The 18,325-nt window shown below is 36.3% G+C and overlaps 1 protein-coding gene across 4 annotated transcripts in view; it reads left to right on the forward strand.

Moving 5' to 3' along the window:
- Positions 1-18,325, forward strand: part of SLK (STE20 like kinase) — a 49,375-nt gene that overhangs the window by 16,719 nt on the left and 14,331 nt on the right. For 3 of the 4 annotated variants that reach the window (XM_064431220.1, XM_064431222.1, XM_064431223.1), the window contains exons 2-12: positions 4,325-4,489; positions 6,817-6,865; positions 7,282-7,431; positions 9,942-10,014; positions 10,226-10,420; positions 11,078-11,159; positions 12,162-12,290; positions 14,109-15,491; positions 16,487-16,617; positions 16,894-17,017; positions 17,287-17,466. In XM_064431220.1, the coding sequence (XP_064287290.1) occupies positions 4,325-4,489; positions 6,817-6,865; positions 7,282-7,431; positions 9,942-10,014; positions 10,226-10,420; positions 11,078-11,159; positions 12,162-12,290; positions 14,109-15,491; positions 16,487-16,617; positions 16,894-17,017; positions 17,287-17,466 (2,661 nt within the window). The remainder of the gene's footprint in view (positions 1-4,324; positions 4,490-6,816; positions 6,866-7,281; positions 7,432-9,941; positions 10,015-10,225; positions 10,421-11,077; positions 11,160-12,161; positions 12,291-14,108; positions 15,492-16,486; positions 16,618-16,893; positions 17,018-17,286; positions 17,467-18,325) is intronic. The other variant, XM_064431221.1, reaches the window with a different exon arrangement.

Here is an 18,325-nt window from a genome sequence, read left to right on the forward strand (position 1 = left end):
TGATTTGTTTTGCTACCTGCAAAACATGCAGTGGGGTTATGTAACATCTCACGAGAGATCATGCATCAGGAGGAAAGGTGATGAACAATTTTCTATCTCATATCTCATCTTTGTTCTTGGCTGGCTGAACGAGAGGTGAAGGATGTACTTAACTTTTTTTCAGTTGTAGATATTGTTTAATTTTTAAAGCTGCATTGCAGAGGAGATGCACTGCTGGAAAGGAAGTGTTTGCTGGTGATCCGAAACTGAAACAGCTCCTCACAAGCAAGGCTGAAACTTCATATTGGTCATCAGAAGATGAAAGGCTGTGTGTTATCTCTGAGCTGTAATCCTATTACTCTGGAGCAGCAGCTCTGCTCTCCCTGCTGTCCAGGGCTGGGAATATGCAACTTCTTGGCCTAGTGCCTGGATAGTAAACTACCTTTTAATATTCTGCTGTCAGTCTCTTCACAAAGCTTCTGCCTCTAGAACTTACATTTAGTTATATGATCCTGTGCAAAAATCCAGCATTGTTAGGGAGGAGTCACTAATTTCACATTCCTGTAGGGCCTGGTTTTGTGTGGAATGGTTATTCTTGTTTCTTGAGACGTTTTCAGATTTCTGCAACGCTTTTGTGCATTAGATGTACATTGCCATTCCAGTGTAAGGGATGTAGGTTCAGACATATTCATTTGGAAGTTGTAATTTTAAGATGATTTATTCTATATAAGCCTGCAATCCATCTTTTTCAAAGTATTTAACTTAGAATTAAGTGTGTTTTTCTGTGCATTGACAGCTGACGAGACTGTGCCATCCCTTGCAAGAACCATGCTGTAATGTACAGCTGGTTATTTCCTTGTGATTCTCTCTCCTTAAGTTAAAATGTTTGCTGTAGTAACCTTCAATACATAATCCAAATAGGAGTTTTACTGAAAGGATTGCAATATTTGTGTGTTGTTAAATCTAATAGTTAATTATATCCACGTCATTGTGCATTAGTCACTCTTGAGAGAATGAGTTATTCCAATTTGGTTTTCATCTATTATGTGTGTATCTTTTGAAAAGATCAAATTTTGTTAATGAATCCTTCTACCCCTTTCTTCCTTGTCTGCACATAACCACTGAAAATGCCAGTTTGGATTTCTTAGCATAGGACTGAGGTTTAAGTCACTTAATCCTAGATGCAAAATCAAATGTATTTAAGCAGAGCATTTGGAATAAATTGAATTAGTAGATGAGAGCTAGAATACAGGAAAAAAACTGCTGGGCTACAGCTACTCAGAAGTTCTGTCCTTTCAAAATATGTCCTGTAACATAAATGGCAGGTTGACTTCAAGTGTTGGTGTACCCAAATGCAGAGTTTCCATGTGCAAATCAGGACTGATTCTACCCAATCATTTTTGCTCCGGCTCTGACCTTTGGAGAACGTTTTGTGGAAGAAGAAAGACTTCAGCCAAAGTTTAGAAAAAACAAACATGCCCACACGAAGTTGCAAGTGCTTTTTGTTCCTCCTAATCCAAAGAGGTTTTTTTTCCACTGTACAGTACAGTGATTCATGAATCTTGTGCATGAACAGTAAAATCCTTTTCTACACAGTTCAAAAGAGCACGTTACTTACAGTAAGCCAAATAGATGGGTATTTTTCATAGAGTGCTTTGTGTGGTGGAGATGACTAATGCCTTATTCAAAAAGAACTTTAAAACATATAATTTTTTTTCAGGTGTAACTTGATGTATACTTAAAATGTTTCATCAGTCCTCAGAAATAGCCAGTGGAAATATGCTAATTCTAAAGCTTTTTTCTTTTAAGAGCTGAAAAAAAAGTCTGGATCTAGACCTAAAAAATTTTACTATTTTGAGTCAGAACAAAGTCAAACATTTGTTTTGTTTATAATTGTTAAGATGCTCATAAAGATAATCACACTGTCTCTATAATAATTCATGGCTTGTAATGAGGTGTTTTAATAGAACTGCCACAAGGAGGAAATAATAGAAGCATACTCAAAGCAGATTTCTACTTACTTTAAGCAAAAGGATCTGGGAAAAATCAAAATACAAAGTGTTCTGTCAGTAGAAAAAAACAATATATGCTGTAAATGTAGCAAACTCCCCAGCATGTAATCATTCACACTAACTTAGCAATGCCTTTCTTGCTCAAAGGTGAAACTGTATCTGGAAGCAGTAACATCTGTTACCTGATATAGATGGTTTTATTTAAACAAAATACATTTGCTATTATATAGTTTGTAAACTATAATGTATAATTTGCGTAAAAATTAATTTCAGCTTTATTTTTTTAAGTATCTGTTAGGGTGCAGTGAAGAGTGTGTGGCCATGCATGCTTCAAAAAAGTGCATTTACAGTTAAAAAATTTGAGATCTTTAGAAGGGTGTTTTAAAAACTTTTTCTGCACAAGTAAAGCTACCAAGTCAAATTATGTTGTGGTCAGACATCTGTTTCACTTTTTGTGTTTAATTTACAGTGCAGCTCTGGAATAGGAAGGTTGGTCTTTCATTCTTGCTACAAAGCATGAAACCAAAACAAATGTTGTTTGCGTTACTAAGCAGACCTTTTCCTTTTTATTATTAGAATGTGTGTTGGAAACCTTCTCAGTAGTTGGTTTTCAAATGATGTTATACAGATTACTTATCTTTGTTGTTAAACATGGGAGGACAAATATTGAGGTTGGGAAGATTTAGTGGTTTTTTGTTTTGGAAAGAATATTGAGATAAAAAGAAATGTAATGGAAAACCTTTACCCTCAACATGAGATGAATCAGCTGGGACTATGCTTTATAAGTGTGTTTTGCTGTTGCTGCTGTTTTACTGAATGTTAATATAAATGTTTATCTTTAAATATTTTATTATCTTTTGCCACATTGAGAGAATTATTTATAGCTTTTCAAGTAATAATATTTAGATCTTCAGAATTATTCTTAAGAATTCTTACTTTCTGGCTAATACTAGCTTTTGTCTGATGTTGGTATATAGTCATTAGGAGACAAAGTTCAGGTTTTGGGATTTTTGCTGTGTCCTGTCCTGGGATCATCCCAAATAGGTTTGAGGCCGTGCACAATCCACAGCAGCAGAGACAGGATGAACCATCTTGTGATGCTTCACATCAGAAGCTGGAATTCCTCTTGCAGGTCCTTGTCTGTTGCTGCTTTAGAGAGAGCCTGTGTCCCTCCTTGCCATTTAATTTCACTCGAATGTCCAAAATTCAGTGGAGTAAATTTAGGACTTTGCTTCATGGTCTTCACGTTCAGTGGGTGAAGTAGACTTCAGTCCTGAACTTGCTTTATTCAAAGGTAACCACTGGAAATATCACTACTTGACAAAATAGTGTTTATATGATGGCTTGAGAAAAATACACTTGTTTAAAGCTTGCTGCAGCTTGGAATTGAGCATTCCTTCAAACATAACTTACAAGAGAGTTATTAGATATTGTATATATTTTTTGTGGTTAGGTTTCAGCAGTGTTCTTTTAATAAATAGCATTTCCTGTTTTCTGAAATGTTTTGCTATTTGAATAAGTCACCGGACTTGTCTGTAATTTCTTATGTTTCAAAAAAGCCAAAGAATATTTAAATACAGAGCAGAAATGCCTTTTCGTTGGGTACCCAAAGTCTTGTTTTCCTTTGCTTGTTTTCCTTGTTCTGCACTCGTCCCTCTCACTGCAGCAGCAGCAGGTCCCCGGTGTGTGGGTGAGGAGCAATGCAGGAGAGCGGGCAGCATTGGCAGTGCCCCATCTTCCATGGGTCCCACCTGGGGAGCCCTCCCAGGCTGCTGAGGCACAGGCAGTGAAATGCCCAGACAAACACAAACAAATGATGCCTCAGCAGCTCTTGAAGCTGGGAGCTTGCATACAGCCCCTGGCTGAAGAGGAGCTTCAGCTGCTTCCTGGGGGAGGATCTGGTTCTCTGCCTGGCTTTGGGAACAGCGGTGCTGCCACAACGTGGGGAGAGTCAGAAGGGCACAAACAGAGGGTAGAGCTCCTTGTACTCCTTGCCAATAGATGGTGTTTGAGGAGCAGTACAGAACTTCATCTTAGTAAGGCACCAATTATCCTGAGCTATAGATCATGGTTTGAAGAATGTGATGAGAATGAAGCATTTTTACATTCATTGTTTTTGGCCTTGAGAAAAGTTATTAAATCCTTTTTCTACTAGATTTTATCTCTTCTTTATTATGCAGGGTTCTCTTTTTGTAGAGGAGGAAACTGGAGGCAGGAAAATTGTACAGAAGTGTCAAGAGAAGAGAGGGTTGCTTTATTTCTGGGGGTTTTTTGCTGGTGCCAGTTTTCTCATAAAATTCATGTATATGTTTTCTGTGACTCTTCTTTTACAGGCTCAGAACAAAGAAACAAAAGTTCTGGCTGCTGCAAAGGTGATAGATACGAAATCAGAAGAAGAACTTGAAGATTACATGGTGGAGATTGATATTTTAGCATCCTGTGATCATGCTAATATTGTCAAGCTCCTAGATGCTTTCTACTATGAAAACAATCTTTGGGTAGGTATTTTTCCTTTTCTAAGTGCTTTTTCTTATTTCAAAAGGTTATTGAAATTACACTTTTTTCTTTATCAAAATATTATTTGTCAAATTTTATCTGGATTGTCACTGTTGGGATAACTACTCAGTTTCAAAACTAATTTGTAAATTGTGAGTATGACTTAGGAAATTGTCACTGCGGAATCGTGCTACCCTGAGTCATTTGGTCAGGGATTTGAATTTAAAATGTGGAAATTAGCAGTTCACTTTGTGTATTGAGAGAGTTCTCAGCTGGTGCTTATTTGTAACAGCAGGGCTCAGATTTCAATTACATTAGCATGATTTTAAGTGAGATTCAGAATCCACACCTGAAAAATAAATAAAGTGCTGCAAAGGTCAGCCTGTGTATTACATACTTTAGATGCCAGTGAGTTTATTGGCACTCCCAGGAAGGACAGTTTACCAGGATGTGAACAATAATTAATTTACTTAAACCCTGGGTATTTGTACCTCGATGTGCAGAGTGCATATGTGGGACTGCACGTCCCTGTGTGCTTGATCCTGGGTGTTTGCTTGGATAGCTTTAGCTGTGACAAAACAGTTTGTACTTTCAGGTAATCCAATGCAATATTTATAGCTGCTTTTGGAATGGTACAAAGAATACATGGGTTGGGTTGTTTTTTTTTTTTAAGAGCTTATACTTCAAAAAGATGCCTAAAACAAATAAAGATGATTTTCTGGGAGTCTTACAAATAATCTTTACCCTTTGAACAAATGGTGGAAGTGTAATACCATGTTTCCTGATGCACATTTGTTTTGCTAAGCTCAAAACTTGGTGATCTCAGTGCAGAGTAAATTATTATATAAAACAGTGGAATAGTGAAAAAATTTCTATGCATAAAGGTCAGCATGAAAGCAAGTAGGCATAGAGGCACAATATGAAACTGAGTGGGTACTGGCAGAACAAAGATAGGAGTAAAGACTTTGAAAATAAAATTGGAGCTACATATTTACAGTGAAATGCAGGGGCTTATAAGCCACAAGGCTAATGATGTGGTAAATAAACAGAATTTAGTGAGGGCAAAACGAGAAGAATGAAAGTTGGACATTAAATACATGTTTGCTTTCCAAGGTTAGAAACACAATTTCTCTAGCAATGAGACCTTTGCCAGACCAAACTACAACTTTTAGAGAAATGAATTCTTTATGTACAATTTCCCACGCTTACCTACTTGGCACACAAGAAGCATGTAAATGGAATAATGTTTACAGGATTTACAATTATATTACATTATATAATATATTTGTTGGTACCATAGTTGTGGGGATTAATTGCAATAATAATTTGAAGTATATGTGACATAAATGGTGCATATATATGTTGTGGTACAAGGTGTACTTTGAGGTTTCCTCTTTTATCAGCAATTATATGCTGATTTTAAAATTACTCTACAGAAAAATAAAAAGTAAGATACTATATCCAAGCATATTGACTATTGAGATTCTGACAAGAAATGCTTCTTAGCTGTCAGATAGAAGGTTATAATTTATAATGTTTAAAGTTCAAATTAAATTAAAAAAAACACATAAGGAAGAGTGGAATATTGGTCTTGGATGAGATTTCCTCTTTCTTGCTCTCCTCATTCTCTTTGTCTCTCCTCTTTCTGCTTTGTATATATTCTTTCTGTCCATCATAGCATAGTTTGTGCTCAGAAATAATTGCAGTATATTTTGTTTCAAAAGGAAACTCAGAACTGGGGATGGACTTGTTCTGGTATTATTACATTCTGGGATAAAGGCCTTGAAGTATTATAGGCATGAATGAAAATAAAGGAAAATTTATGTAAACATCTAAATTTAGTAATTTGATGTAGCTTTTCAGAGCATTTTTTCTGTATTTTTGTCTTATCTGAAACAATATAGGAGATAGCATCAGCTACTGGAAAATCATTTAGCTCTTGGACTTTTCAGTCAGAGAGTTTATAGTATAGGAGTAGAGCTTAATAACCGAGAAATGAGTTTGCAGGGATTATGTAAATCACATTACAAGGAGCAGGTTTAAGCTGACTGTGTCATTATGTTTTATAAGTTTTATTATGCTATTTTATAGTTGGATTAAAACTTTTGTCTGAGGGTCTTGAGGCATTTTTCAAATAATTTTCTGAGCAGCACAGCCCTACTTTTAGCTGGGTAACAGTACCAGTATTTTGCAGGTTAGTAAAACAACTTGTAGAGGCCAAATAGCCTGAAACTCTGATCTCCCAATAATGCTCCCTTAATCAATGATTCAGTTCAGTGGAACTATTTAATTTCTAATTTCTGTATTTTTTTCATTTATTTATATACAGATCCTGATTGAATTTTGTGCAGGAGGAGCAGTAGATGCAGTAATGTTGGGTAAATAAGTTATTTCAACTAATAATAATAATAATAATCCTAATACCTTAAAGTGATAATATATACTGTAAGACTAATTTCATATGTGTATTGTTTTGATATGCAAATATATATGTAGAAGATCTGGTCTTTAGCATCTTTATGTACCACACAAAAGAACCAGTCTCTAAATGATGTAGTTTTTTCACAGTTCAGATAGGTAGGTATACATAATTCATAATGAGAAGGGGGTTGGGTTCAAGGAATAAAATCATTACTGGAAGGAGCAAATATTCTGAGACAGAATTTTTTTCTGACATGTGATGCTTAGAATCTGTCAGATTAATTAGTTTCTCCATATATTCCTATAGGGTTTGCTATGAACATGTAACGTAAAATGCAAAAATGTTGTGATTATTTCTGTCTCTCTCTTGTAGAGCTTGAAAGGCCCTTAACAGAGCCACAGATCAAAGTGGTGTGCAGGCAGACACTGGAAGCACTGAACTACTTGCATGAGAATAAGATCATCCACAGAGATCTAAAAGCTGGCAATATTCTTTTCACATTAGATGGAGACATTAAACTAGGTAAGCATGTTGCAAATAAAACTCTTTCCTAGAACTTGGCATGATCTTTTAATTGTATTTTCCTTTAGCTGCAGTTTGTCAGGGTTTACCTACTGAAATACCAATCTAACAATGAGAGGTTTTTCAGAAGCAAGTGGTTTGGTACTATCAAGGAAAAAAAGAAAACAAAAAAACTTGAGCAAATACCCTGACCATACTTGTCACATTTTTCATACTTCAACATCAGCACAAGAAGTTGTCATAGGTCTTACTGTTTCTTAGTATAAAGATCCTGACTATACTTACCTTCACTGTGATAACATCAGAACTTCCCTTTGAAGTTGTTAGTTCGGAAAGGGAATGTTCTTCACAATCACCAAAAAGCAGTACCTTGTACTGTTGTCTCTTCCTTTGAGAGGGATGTAATAATCTCTTTCAATTACCCAGCTTAGTTTTTCCATTCCTTTTTCAGTTGTTCATCAGACTGAAATAAAGACAGAACAGTCTGGAATAAAATGCAGCTTACTATTGTTGATTTCTGGGGTTTTTTAAATCTCAGTTTAAGCAGTCATCCACATTTTTAGTCTGATGAGGATTCCTCCATGCAGAACTGACAAAGGGCTGCTGGTGGTGAATAGCATCCCTTCATTCAGCCAGGAAAGGGCAGGAATTATCTGGATCCACTTTGTTTCAGGGGAAAATGTGTCTAAGCTGTCAGCCTTTACAGTGGCTCTGCCCATGGCATAGTTCCATGACATCCCTGCCCACGCTCAGGTTTCAAAGCCTTCCCTCTGCATGGGATCAGTGTGATCAGTTGTATTTCCTTGGATGCACAGAGGGCAGAGGTAAGGAGAATCAGAATATTGCCACAGGTAACTGCGGCTCTAAATTTGCAGTCTTGATACAGACTTTCCTTTTAAATGTAAGCAAGATGTGTCCAAATTCAGGAATATATCTCCTGCCTAACTCATATTGATCACATCTCAGCAAGGTACTGTGCACCTTCTCTATGAGAAACTGAGAATATTTAAGAACCTGCTTTGCTGTATTGATCAGTTCAGTGTGATTGTGCTTTTCCTTGGATCCCTTCTGTACAAGATTATTCCTTGTATACACAATCTTGCATCTGGCTTTCTTTTAGTCTGCAGAGTACATGTAACTTCACTGGTGTAGCTTTTCTTTGGAGCTGAACATTTAGTGATGCACTTGGGTCATAGGCTTGATGTGTGAATGTAATAGAGCCACTGTCTTTGTTTCTTGGCACTGCTGTAAAAGAAACCACAGATCATAGCAGGAGTCTCATGGTCAGAGTAATTTGTTTCAGTTCATCTCCTCACATGACCTGGCTCCTCCTCATACAGACTTGGAACTATTTTAAGATTTTGTCAAGCTTAGCTGGTACACAGCACCTTGTAGGCGGTCAAGATACTACTTAACAGTTCAGAGCACAGGAGATTTCTTCCACACGTGCATTTGGTGATGCGTTCAGGTTTGCTAATCAGGATTTCTAAAAAAAGACTCAATGTAATTATGAAAAATATACAGCATCCTTTGAAGGAGCATTTTACTCCTTATAAACTACTTGTATTTGGATTCTGTTGTACAAAGAAATGGGTAATTCCTTGTTTTACAGATGTATGAATGGCAAGTAAATTTCTTTTATTACATTTTATTTTTATATATATATGAGCTTTATTATTTCAACACCTGTAGTCCCTCAAAATTTCAGTTTTATGCCTTTGAACCAATAGATTTTAGTCCTGATTTTTTTCACAGAGCAAAATTAGACTTCTCAAGTATTGAGCCCATCAAGTAATTTTGTACAGATTAAAGATGGAAACATATGGCTCTTTGTCCCATTGCTCTAATCTCTAGATCTTCATTAACAAAATTATGTCTAAGCATATAACACTTATTTAAACGTCATCTTTTTTTTAAAGTGAGATGCAGTGCTTTATAGATAACTAATTGCAAAGAGGTAAAGTTTTTTTTTTTAAATATTCCATGAAAAGCACATATACAAGCTTCCAGGTATTTATTATAAAGTGGAAAATCACGTGGAAAGAAACCTGTAAGATGAAGGGGAAATGTAACTTTGTGAAAATTTGAGTCCTGAAACTGAAAATAGAATGAGTTATTGAATTTATTGAGATAGTTGATGCCATGTTTGATGAATACACACTTCATAGACTAAAAAAAAAATAATTTCTGTTTAAAGGAATGTAATGCACTTTTTCCTGCAGTAAATACTTACTTTGCTTTTGTCCCATACAGCCCAACAGTAGCATTATGGTTTGGGTTTCTTTTGTAGAAATGTAGAATATGTTTTTTTCAAGATCTTTTATTATAGATGCTATAAAACCTTGGCACTTGACTATCAGAACACAAATATTTTTACCTCACTTTGAATTTTTAATACTGAAGAATGTTTGCTCTGGAATATACACCACTTTAAAAGACAATTGTAAAATAAAAAATATATAGTATGTTTTCCACCACCCTATTAATAGTGTTTTACTGTTTGCTTTAAGCGGATTTTGGAGTGTCAGCTAAAAACACCAGAACAATTCAAAGAAGAGACTCTTTTATTGGCACACCATATTGGTAAGTGCACTCTTTTGTTGACTTTTTTGTATGAACTAGTATCTTAATGTTAGTTTTGATTTGATATTGCAAGCTTGATAGATACTGTCTAAATACACTGATGGTGGAATGTGCTTCTAGCAATGCTTCAGTGAATGTCTGTGTTTAGAACTGTTTTCAGAACAGATCAAGAAGCCTTTTCTCATCTGGAACTTTGTTGCTGTCTTTGCAGGATGGCTCCAGAAGTAGTCATGTGTGAGACCTCTAAAGACAGACCGTACGATTACAAGGCTGATATCTGGTCTCTTGGCATCACTTTGATAGAAATGGCTCAAATAGAGCCACCTCATCACGAGCTCAATCCCATGCGAGTGCTGCTGAAAATCGCAAAATCTGACCCGCCAACACTGGCACAGCCTTCAAAGTGGTTTGTATTTCATTCACAGCTTCCCCACCCCAGTGTAAGGATTCCAAGTCATTTGTTTGCTAAATTTGATGAACACAGTCCTGCTGGACTTTATGGTGTAGCTTTATGCATTAAGGCAGGTCCATACAATTCCAATATATGTTTGTACATGTGTGTATACATATATATGTCTTCTGATACAATTTGAACTTTTTTTTGGTCATAGTTCTGTATAGAAGCTTTTATACAGAAGTATTTTACAGTATTTTGCCTTAAAATGTATGTGAAATAGCTTTTTTGCAAATGTAGTGACAAATCTGAAGGCCATCTAACAAAGATAGGGAGAAAGGAAATTAAAGCATTTTTATACTAAGAAAGTGTTTTTAAAAGCCATTATCTATTTGCTTTATTTAATATCTTCACATGATTCAGTTAGTGATATAGCAGATCAGGTGTATTAATAGTCCAGAGCAAAAAGTAAATTCTTCTGATAATGGACAAATGTTCTAAAGATTGTTTTGGTCTTGGCATTCCTGTATTCCCTTTGTGTTTTCCTGAATCAGTTGCAGGACTTGGAGTTCCAGTGTAGATTCATGTGAACCTAAAGAATATTTCAGTTTATATGCTAGTCTGATGTTAAGACAGAAGAATGACCACTGCTGTTTGCTTGTTGTGTAGGTCATCAGATTTTAAAGATTTTCTGAAGAAATGTTTGGAAAAGAATGTAGATGCAAGGTGGAGTGCAACTCAACTTCTACAGGTAGGAAGAGTTAATTGTTCAGAATTGTTGTTTAAAGGCAAGCGTTTTTGTTTTGTTTTTTTTTTTTTTTAAAGCAGAGAGGTGTTATAGTAACTATTTAAATATTTTCAAATAAGGTATTTGTCCACAATCTGTTTTCAAAATTGATCCTTAGTTGGTAAAATTTGATTAGATGATAGCAAGCACAGATCAAGTTATTAGTTGAACACATTTTGCTGTAATATAACTAATTACTTTGTGTAAGTAATTACACTTCGATACTTACAATGGATGACGGAGTTGTTGAGGTCTGTGGCCAGTTGCTGACAGGTGTTTTAAAAGCTTTAGTGCTCAGCCCTCTGTAATGCTGTCAGTGCAGAACAGCTGAACAGGAATAGATGTGACCAGGTACATTTGATTGTGTTTAACGTCAGCACCCATTTGCTTTATCCACAATCCATCTGGCATATGCTGAATAGATTTAAGTAGCAGGGCCAAGCAGAGAAGGAAGATTCAGACAGTAGGAGAGGAACAGGTACCTGCTTGTTCCTAAAGAAAAAGGTAGAATTCTAGTTCATGTTAGGAAAAGTTGTTGTAAAGAAAAAGCACATTTTTTTCTAGAAAGTATATTTTCTGGATAAAGCTTGTCAAGAAGTAATTTAACTGTGGAACTGAAATGAAACCTAATTCCAAGAAAAATAACCTTTTTAGAAATCTTTCTACTTCTATTCTTTGGATTGTGAAAAAGGTCAGTATAAATGAATAATGTGTGTTTTTAGCATGTTTGTTAGACTATTTATGTAGTATATCTGAATACAAATTGATTTTAAGACTTCTGTTTTGATTTTAAGAATTTCCGTAGAAAAAACACATTGGAACAGTTATGTTAATTGTGAATCTTCAAATGTGAGGCAACCAAAGTAACACTTCTCTGAAGTTACATTTCTTTCAGATTATGATTTTCCCCCTGTATACTATGAAGCCACCACTTAATATTGTGCTTTTTTTTTTTGTTTTCACAAGCATCCATTTGTTACTGTTACTTCAAATAAACCAATAAGAGAATTGATTGCAGAAGCTAAGGCAGAAGTTACAGAAGAAGTTGAAGATGGTAAAGATGAGGATGAAGAAGAAGAAACAGAAAATTCTCTGGTCAGTTTAAAATTTACTTTTGTTAATATGCTGTTGTAAATTTCCCACAGCGAATTCAGTTTCAGTTGTATTAGCCCAACTTTGACATCAAATCTTCTAGGAATAACTTCATAAACATACTCTAAGCTTACTACAAAATAGGTAGCCAGCAATTTCAAAATTAGCGTGTTTGAACTCCTTTAAAAATACTAATAAATAATAGCTAATAAAGACTAACATCTTAAATTTTTTACATGTATATGTGATATTTTAAAAATAGGATACTGATTTTTATGTAGATGGTTTTAAGACATAATGACTGGGTCAATGAGGAAATGTGTTTGTATTCCAAAACAAGTGTTTAAAGTGTTAAACTTTAAACAAAACAAGTGATTGAAGTGTTTAAAAGATTAAGAAAAGTATTTGACTACTATGCTGTAAACTAAGTTTGTGATTTTACAGTGTGACTATCAAAGAATAGGAAAAAAACCACATATTTTGTAATGAATGTAGTTCTAAAGATGCATTAAGAATCTTAGCATCTGAGTGTGGTTGCTCAGAGGGAGAACTGTGATGTCCAGGGAGGGGTGCAGGTTGCAGAGTGCCCAGGTGTGTGCTCCCTGTGCCTCCCAGAGCTGCAGTTCCTGCACTGCTGCAGGAGCCAAGTGCTCGAGCAGGAGCCTCCATTCCCCCCTCACCCACGTGCACGTTCCTCACGGCCCCTGCCTTCTTACTGCCTTCCCAGTCCACCCCATGGGCTCCAAATGTGCATCCCCAGCAGCTCCCCTCCCGTGGATGAGCTGCTGTGCCCTCCATCCAGGAGGGCTGGAGTGAAGTCCACCCTTGGACTCTGGCATGTATCTCACAAGATGCATTGTAGGAAAGTGTGAGGTAGAGCCCTTCAAGTTATTTCCTTGGGGTAATTTTAAACACTCCTAGGAGATGAACACTAAACTTTGTGAACAATTGCACGAAGAAATATCTTAAATGCAATTTGGACTTAAAAGCAATTGTTTTCTGTATGCTTGGGAAATCCTTAAGGTAGGAAATGCACAATCAAACCTGTGCTTGCTGCAACAGCTAACCTAGGATGTTCCCTATGGCAAATGAAAAGCCTGATCTGCAAATTACAGGGTTCTAGCAGTAGATACAGACAGACAGATATCATAATCACTTTGAAGAGTGAAAGGGCAATTGTGGTTAAAATGATGTTTTATTATTATATTCTTTTGGATGTCTCTATGGAATCTGATAACATTTATTCATATTCTGGCAGCGGCAGTTTCTGCAGTGAGGTAACTGTTTCTGTTCTAGTTCTGCACTGCCACTTAATCAGATCTGCTGGAGGTTTTCAACATTTTAATGGGGTTTCAGCGTGATTAAAACCAGATGAAAAGTTTTCAGGCATTTTTAGCCAAGAACACAAAGTGAAGCAGAAGAAGGACTTAATACTGCATTTTGTCAGTGCTGCACTAACTAAAGCTACAGTTTCTTCCTTGCCCAGCTGGCACAAAGTAAAGTATTTCAAATATAACAGTCCAGAGCCTGTTGAGGAGCTGAACTGATTAAAATAAAAGGAATGTGAAAAGAAAAAGACCCTTGAAGAATAGCTGATGACCATGATCCCTTTCCCTTGATCACAGTGAAACTTTCTGTTTGGAGCCAGTCTGCAGTTCATACGGTGGTTCTGTGATAGTCCAAGGAAGGACTCTGAGGTTATCAAACTCATATAGCTGCATGTGAATACAATATTGATCTCTGTTCACATATTCTTCCATAAAAGTGTGCTTTGATGAAGTTACAAAATGACTGAATGCTTTTCTTGCTTTAATTTTTTAGCAGTTACCTGCAGAGAAACGTGCATCCTCTGACCTTAGTATTGCCAGCTCTGAAGAGGATAAACTTTCACAGAATGCTTCTGTCCTGGAATCTCTCTCTGAGAAAACAGAAAGTAATGCCATTGAGGACAAAACAACTGGAGATGAATCTGAAGACATTAAATTTAGGAAAACAGCTGATAACATACACGATACTCCTGTTAGTGATGTAAAAGTGCAGAACGGTTCTTTGCCAGCTGGTGAAGATGAGCAAGGCAAAATGGTGCCAGCAGAAAAGAATACAGAAAGCCTGGAAAAAATGCATGAGGATACAGAACCCCAGAAAGGAGGTAAAGAACTTGATGTAGAAATAAAGAATGAACCCAACTTAGAAATAGAGAAAGAAAATTCCATGGCAGATGAACAGATAGAAGATGACAAACTGAAAGTATTACCTGTAACTGAAGATAGGGTAGAAACTGAAGAAGGCATTTCTAAGGAAACTGATGAAAAAGAAGAGGAGAAGAGAATGGATCTCTTGGACGGTGAGGAAGAAAAGGTCCCTGCAGAAAATAGAGATACAGAGCAAAAGGAAGATAAAGGTGAAGCTCAGAAAGAGGCAGTAATAGATACCACTGCAGAAACTCTGCCTAATGCTACAGTTGAAGTGTCTGATGAAGAAAAGGAACTGATAAAGCATGGAATTGACAACATTAAGGAGATAGGTGCTATTGCTGAAACATCCATCAGTGATGGGGATAAAATACCTGAGCTGGAGGATAAGCCAGTGGAAAGTCAGGCTAAGCAGGTCCATGAGATAATCAGCTCTGAAGAAACTCTATCAGAAAGCCAAGATACAGTGATCGAAGTAGACAAGAAACTGGCAGAAAGTGAAAATGAGGGTATCAGTGATATAAACAGCACAGAGGAAACAAAGATCAAAGACTCTGGGAAAGATATCGTAGACCAGAAGACATTACAGACTAAACCTGAGGATATTCCTGATAAACTGATGGATAAACTGACTGGTATGGACCAAAATTCAGGAGAGAGTGGACCTGAGAATATACAGGAAACCAACGTCCAGGTAGACAAAGAACCTCTGGCAGTTACCTCAGATGAAATCATGAAGAATAAACTTCAAGACACTGTCAGTGAACAAGCTGATGAGTCTGAAGTAACTCCAGTCCCCAGTATTAGTATTAGCACTGAAGAAAATGAGAAAGTCAAAACAGATAATCAAGGCAATACTGAGACTTTACAGCAACTGGAATCGGAGAATTTGAAGGAAAATGATGCAGATTCAGGCACTGGCTCTACAGCTGATAACAGCAGCATTGATTTGAACTTGTCCATTTCTAGTTTCCTTAGTAAAAACAAAGAGACAGGATCAATATCTTTACAGGTAAGTGCAAGCATATTTTTTTAAAATGTCATGTGAGTGTAACCCTGAAATTATCTCCAAGTGTTACCTTTGCTACAAAGAAATATATTGAGGGAGAAACTAGTATGGCACATGTATACAAAGCTTTGTAGAAACCAAAGTATTCTAAACTGCACCATCCAACAATGTCTGGATTATGTGCAGTTATGCTAATTAGTTTCTTACTGTATTGCATAATAGTATAAGCCATAAAAGGAAGTGTAATAATACTAAACATGAAGATTTGTGAACGGTTGTAGGTCAGAGCTGATACTCAAGAAGACCAGCTAAATGCACAGAATTCTTGTTCAATGGGAAAAATCTCTTGAATATCTGATCTTATACTGAATTCCTGTCACTTCCATATTTTGTCTCGCTGTTTGGGACACCCAAGGCAGACATTCTGCAGGATTTTATTCCAGTCAGTGTTCTCCTGTGGTTGTACTGTGTCCATGCAGTTATGTCACTATGAATGAGCTCAGAGGAAGCACATTCCAGACCATGAACTTTATTTGTAGTCTTTGTATTCAAATTAATGTAGCCATGTTGGGGTAGTAACTTTAACATGGGCTTGAGTGGAGGAAAAACAAACCTAGAAAGACTACCAAACAAAAGAATCATAAATTGGCATAGCTGTGCTAAACATGAGGGTGTTTGCAGTTGCCCTGACACAATGGAGATGGTGCAGGTGCAGCTGGGGTCCCTCTCTTCTTAAGTTTCTGGCTTAATTTTTTTTTCTTCTGGTACTTTGGATAATCAGTAATTGCAGTTTTCCCATCCTTACTAGACATTTTCAGTTTACTGGAATTTTTCAAATTCTCACTTGATCAGTGAGGCACCTGGCAAGTGAGAAGGGCTCTTGATTACTGTATAGAAAACAGTCCCAGAAATATTTGATATAATTCAATATTAAGAAAAAAGGGAAAAAAGAATATAACCTTAATAAATACATAACAACTTACCAATGCTTAATTTAGGAAACTAGAAGGCAGAAGAAAACGTTAAAGAAAACTCGGAAGTTTGTCGTTGATGGAGTAGAAGTGAGTGTAACCACATCAAAAATAGTTACTGAAAATGATTCAAAAAGTGAGGAAATGCGATTTCTACGGTAAGTGTTTCTAAAAGTAAAATTTTCAGGAAGTTAGCAGCTGATTTTTTTTTTTAATCTTTGAATAAAACAAGGGGGCTGATAATCTTATTGCAGTCATATTTGGGGATTAATTTACATTTTTTTGTAGAAGTGAATGTAAAGTGTTTCTTATTAAGGCAATCAGTTCAAAATTAGTTTTACTGGGCCCAAGTTGTCAATGGTCCTTTTCTTCTCTTGTCATTTTCCACTTCTTTTTTTTTGCCATCAGTATTAAGTGTTCTTTGTCCTTATTAGACGTCAAGAGCTCAGAGAGCTGAGACTTCTTCAGAAAGAGGAGCAGAGAGCCCAACAGCAGCTCAGCAATAAGCTTCTGCAGCAGCGAGAGCAGATGTACAGACGTTTTGAACAGGAAATGACAGTGAGTTTCTGCATTTTGGTGCTCTTAAAATATGACATCTTGATGGAGTAGGCAGAACAGTGCTAAGAGCAATCAGGTGTTTCCTGCCATGATGGCTCTAGCTTAGCCTTGATTCTTAAATACAAGGCAATATTTTCCATTGTGGGGGGCCCAGCTTGTGCTGGGGCTTGCTGCCACAACAGTCCATCAGGGCCATTCCTTGCTGTGCTACAGCACTTTACTTAACAGGACTGAGCTTGCTAAAAAAAGGTGCCAAATAATTTTTACAGAGTAAAAAGCGACAGTATGATCAAGAGATAGAGAACCTGGAAAAGCAGCAGAAGCAGACGATCGAGCGCCTGGAGCAGGAGCACACAAATCGCTTACGGGATGAGGCAAAGCGCATCAAGGCTGAGCAGGAGAAGGAGTTGTCCAAATTCCAGAATGTACTGAAAAACAAAAAAAAAGAGGTAAGAGATGATGCTAATATAGAAAATAAGGAGGATGGGTTTAGCAAACAGTTGAGATTAGGTCTCCCAGAAGCCTTGTCAAACCTGTGCTGTACTGAGGTTTGGAAGTGTCACTACCAGTCAGAATTCTGTCTCTTGTTTAACTGCCTAAAGTGAAATAGAAACAGCTGACAGGAAGCTTGAGGTATTGATTTAATCTAGAAAACATCATCAAGTTAGAAGATTTTATTTTTCATAGACTACTTAATAAAATATTTTTCTCTCAAATACTAAATCAAGAAAAAGTATTTTCATAAAGATTATGAGAAAACTCCAGCTATAGTTACTTAGTAAATACTTAACAAATTAGAATTTCGAAGACAATTTCAGTTTTGTTTTGTTTTTGTTAGACTTTTTTATTGAATGTGCTGTAATTGTTTAGAATTTCTTTATATGAAGTGACAACAATAATATGAATTTAGTTTATTAGCTCAAAAAGAAAAGCCAGGAGAGAGAAGTCTGGATAACCTAAAATCTTTTACAGTTAATTTCATAAATATCATACAGTTCAGGCAAAAGGACTGACACTGACAACTGGTGCAATTAATTTACTTGCACTGGATTAAGAAAAGGTGATATGTTTCCACATGGATTTTGCATATTAAAAGCTGTTTTATTTCATTTTTGGTTCAATTGCGTAGTGCCCATTTGTATATAAATGGCTCTAGTGTTTGCTCTGATAGTTACTAGACTCAGAGATTTCTTTAGAAAGCTGAACTGTCAATGCTTTTGCATAGAATGATCCTGTAGCACAAATGTGCATTGAAATGTAAGTTGTATTCAGTTTGAACTGTATGCCCATATGTAAATAACAATTTTT

Source organism: Passer domesticus, chromosome 8 (genome assembly GCF_036417665.1).
Source record: "Passer domesticus isolate bPasDom1 chromosome 8, bPasDom1.hap1, whole genome shotgun sequence".
NCBI classification, from domain to species: domain Eukaryota; kingdom Metazoa; phylum Chordata; class Aves; order Passeriformes; family Passeridae; genus Passer; species Passer domesticus.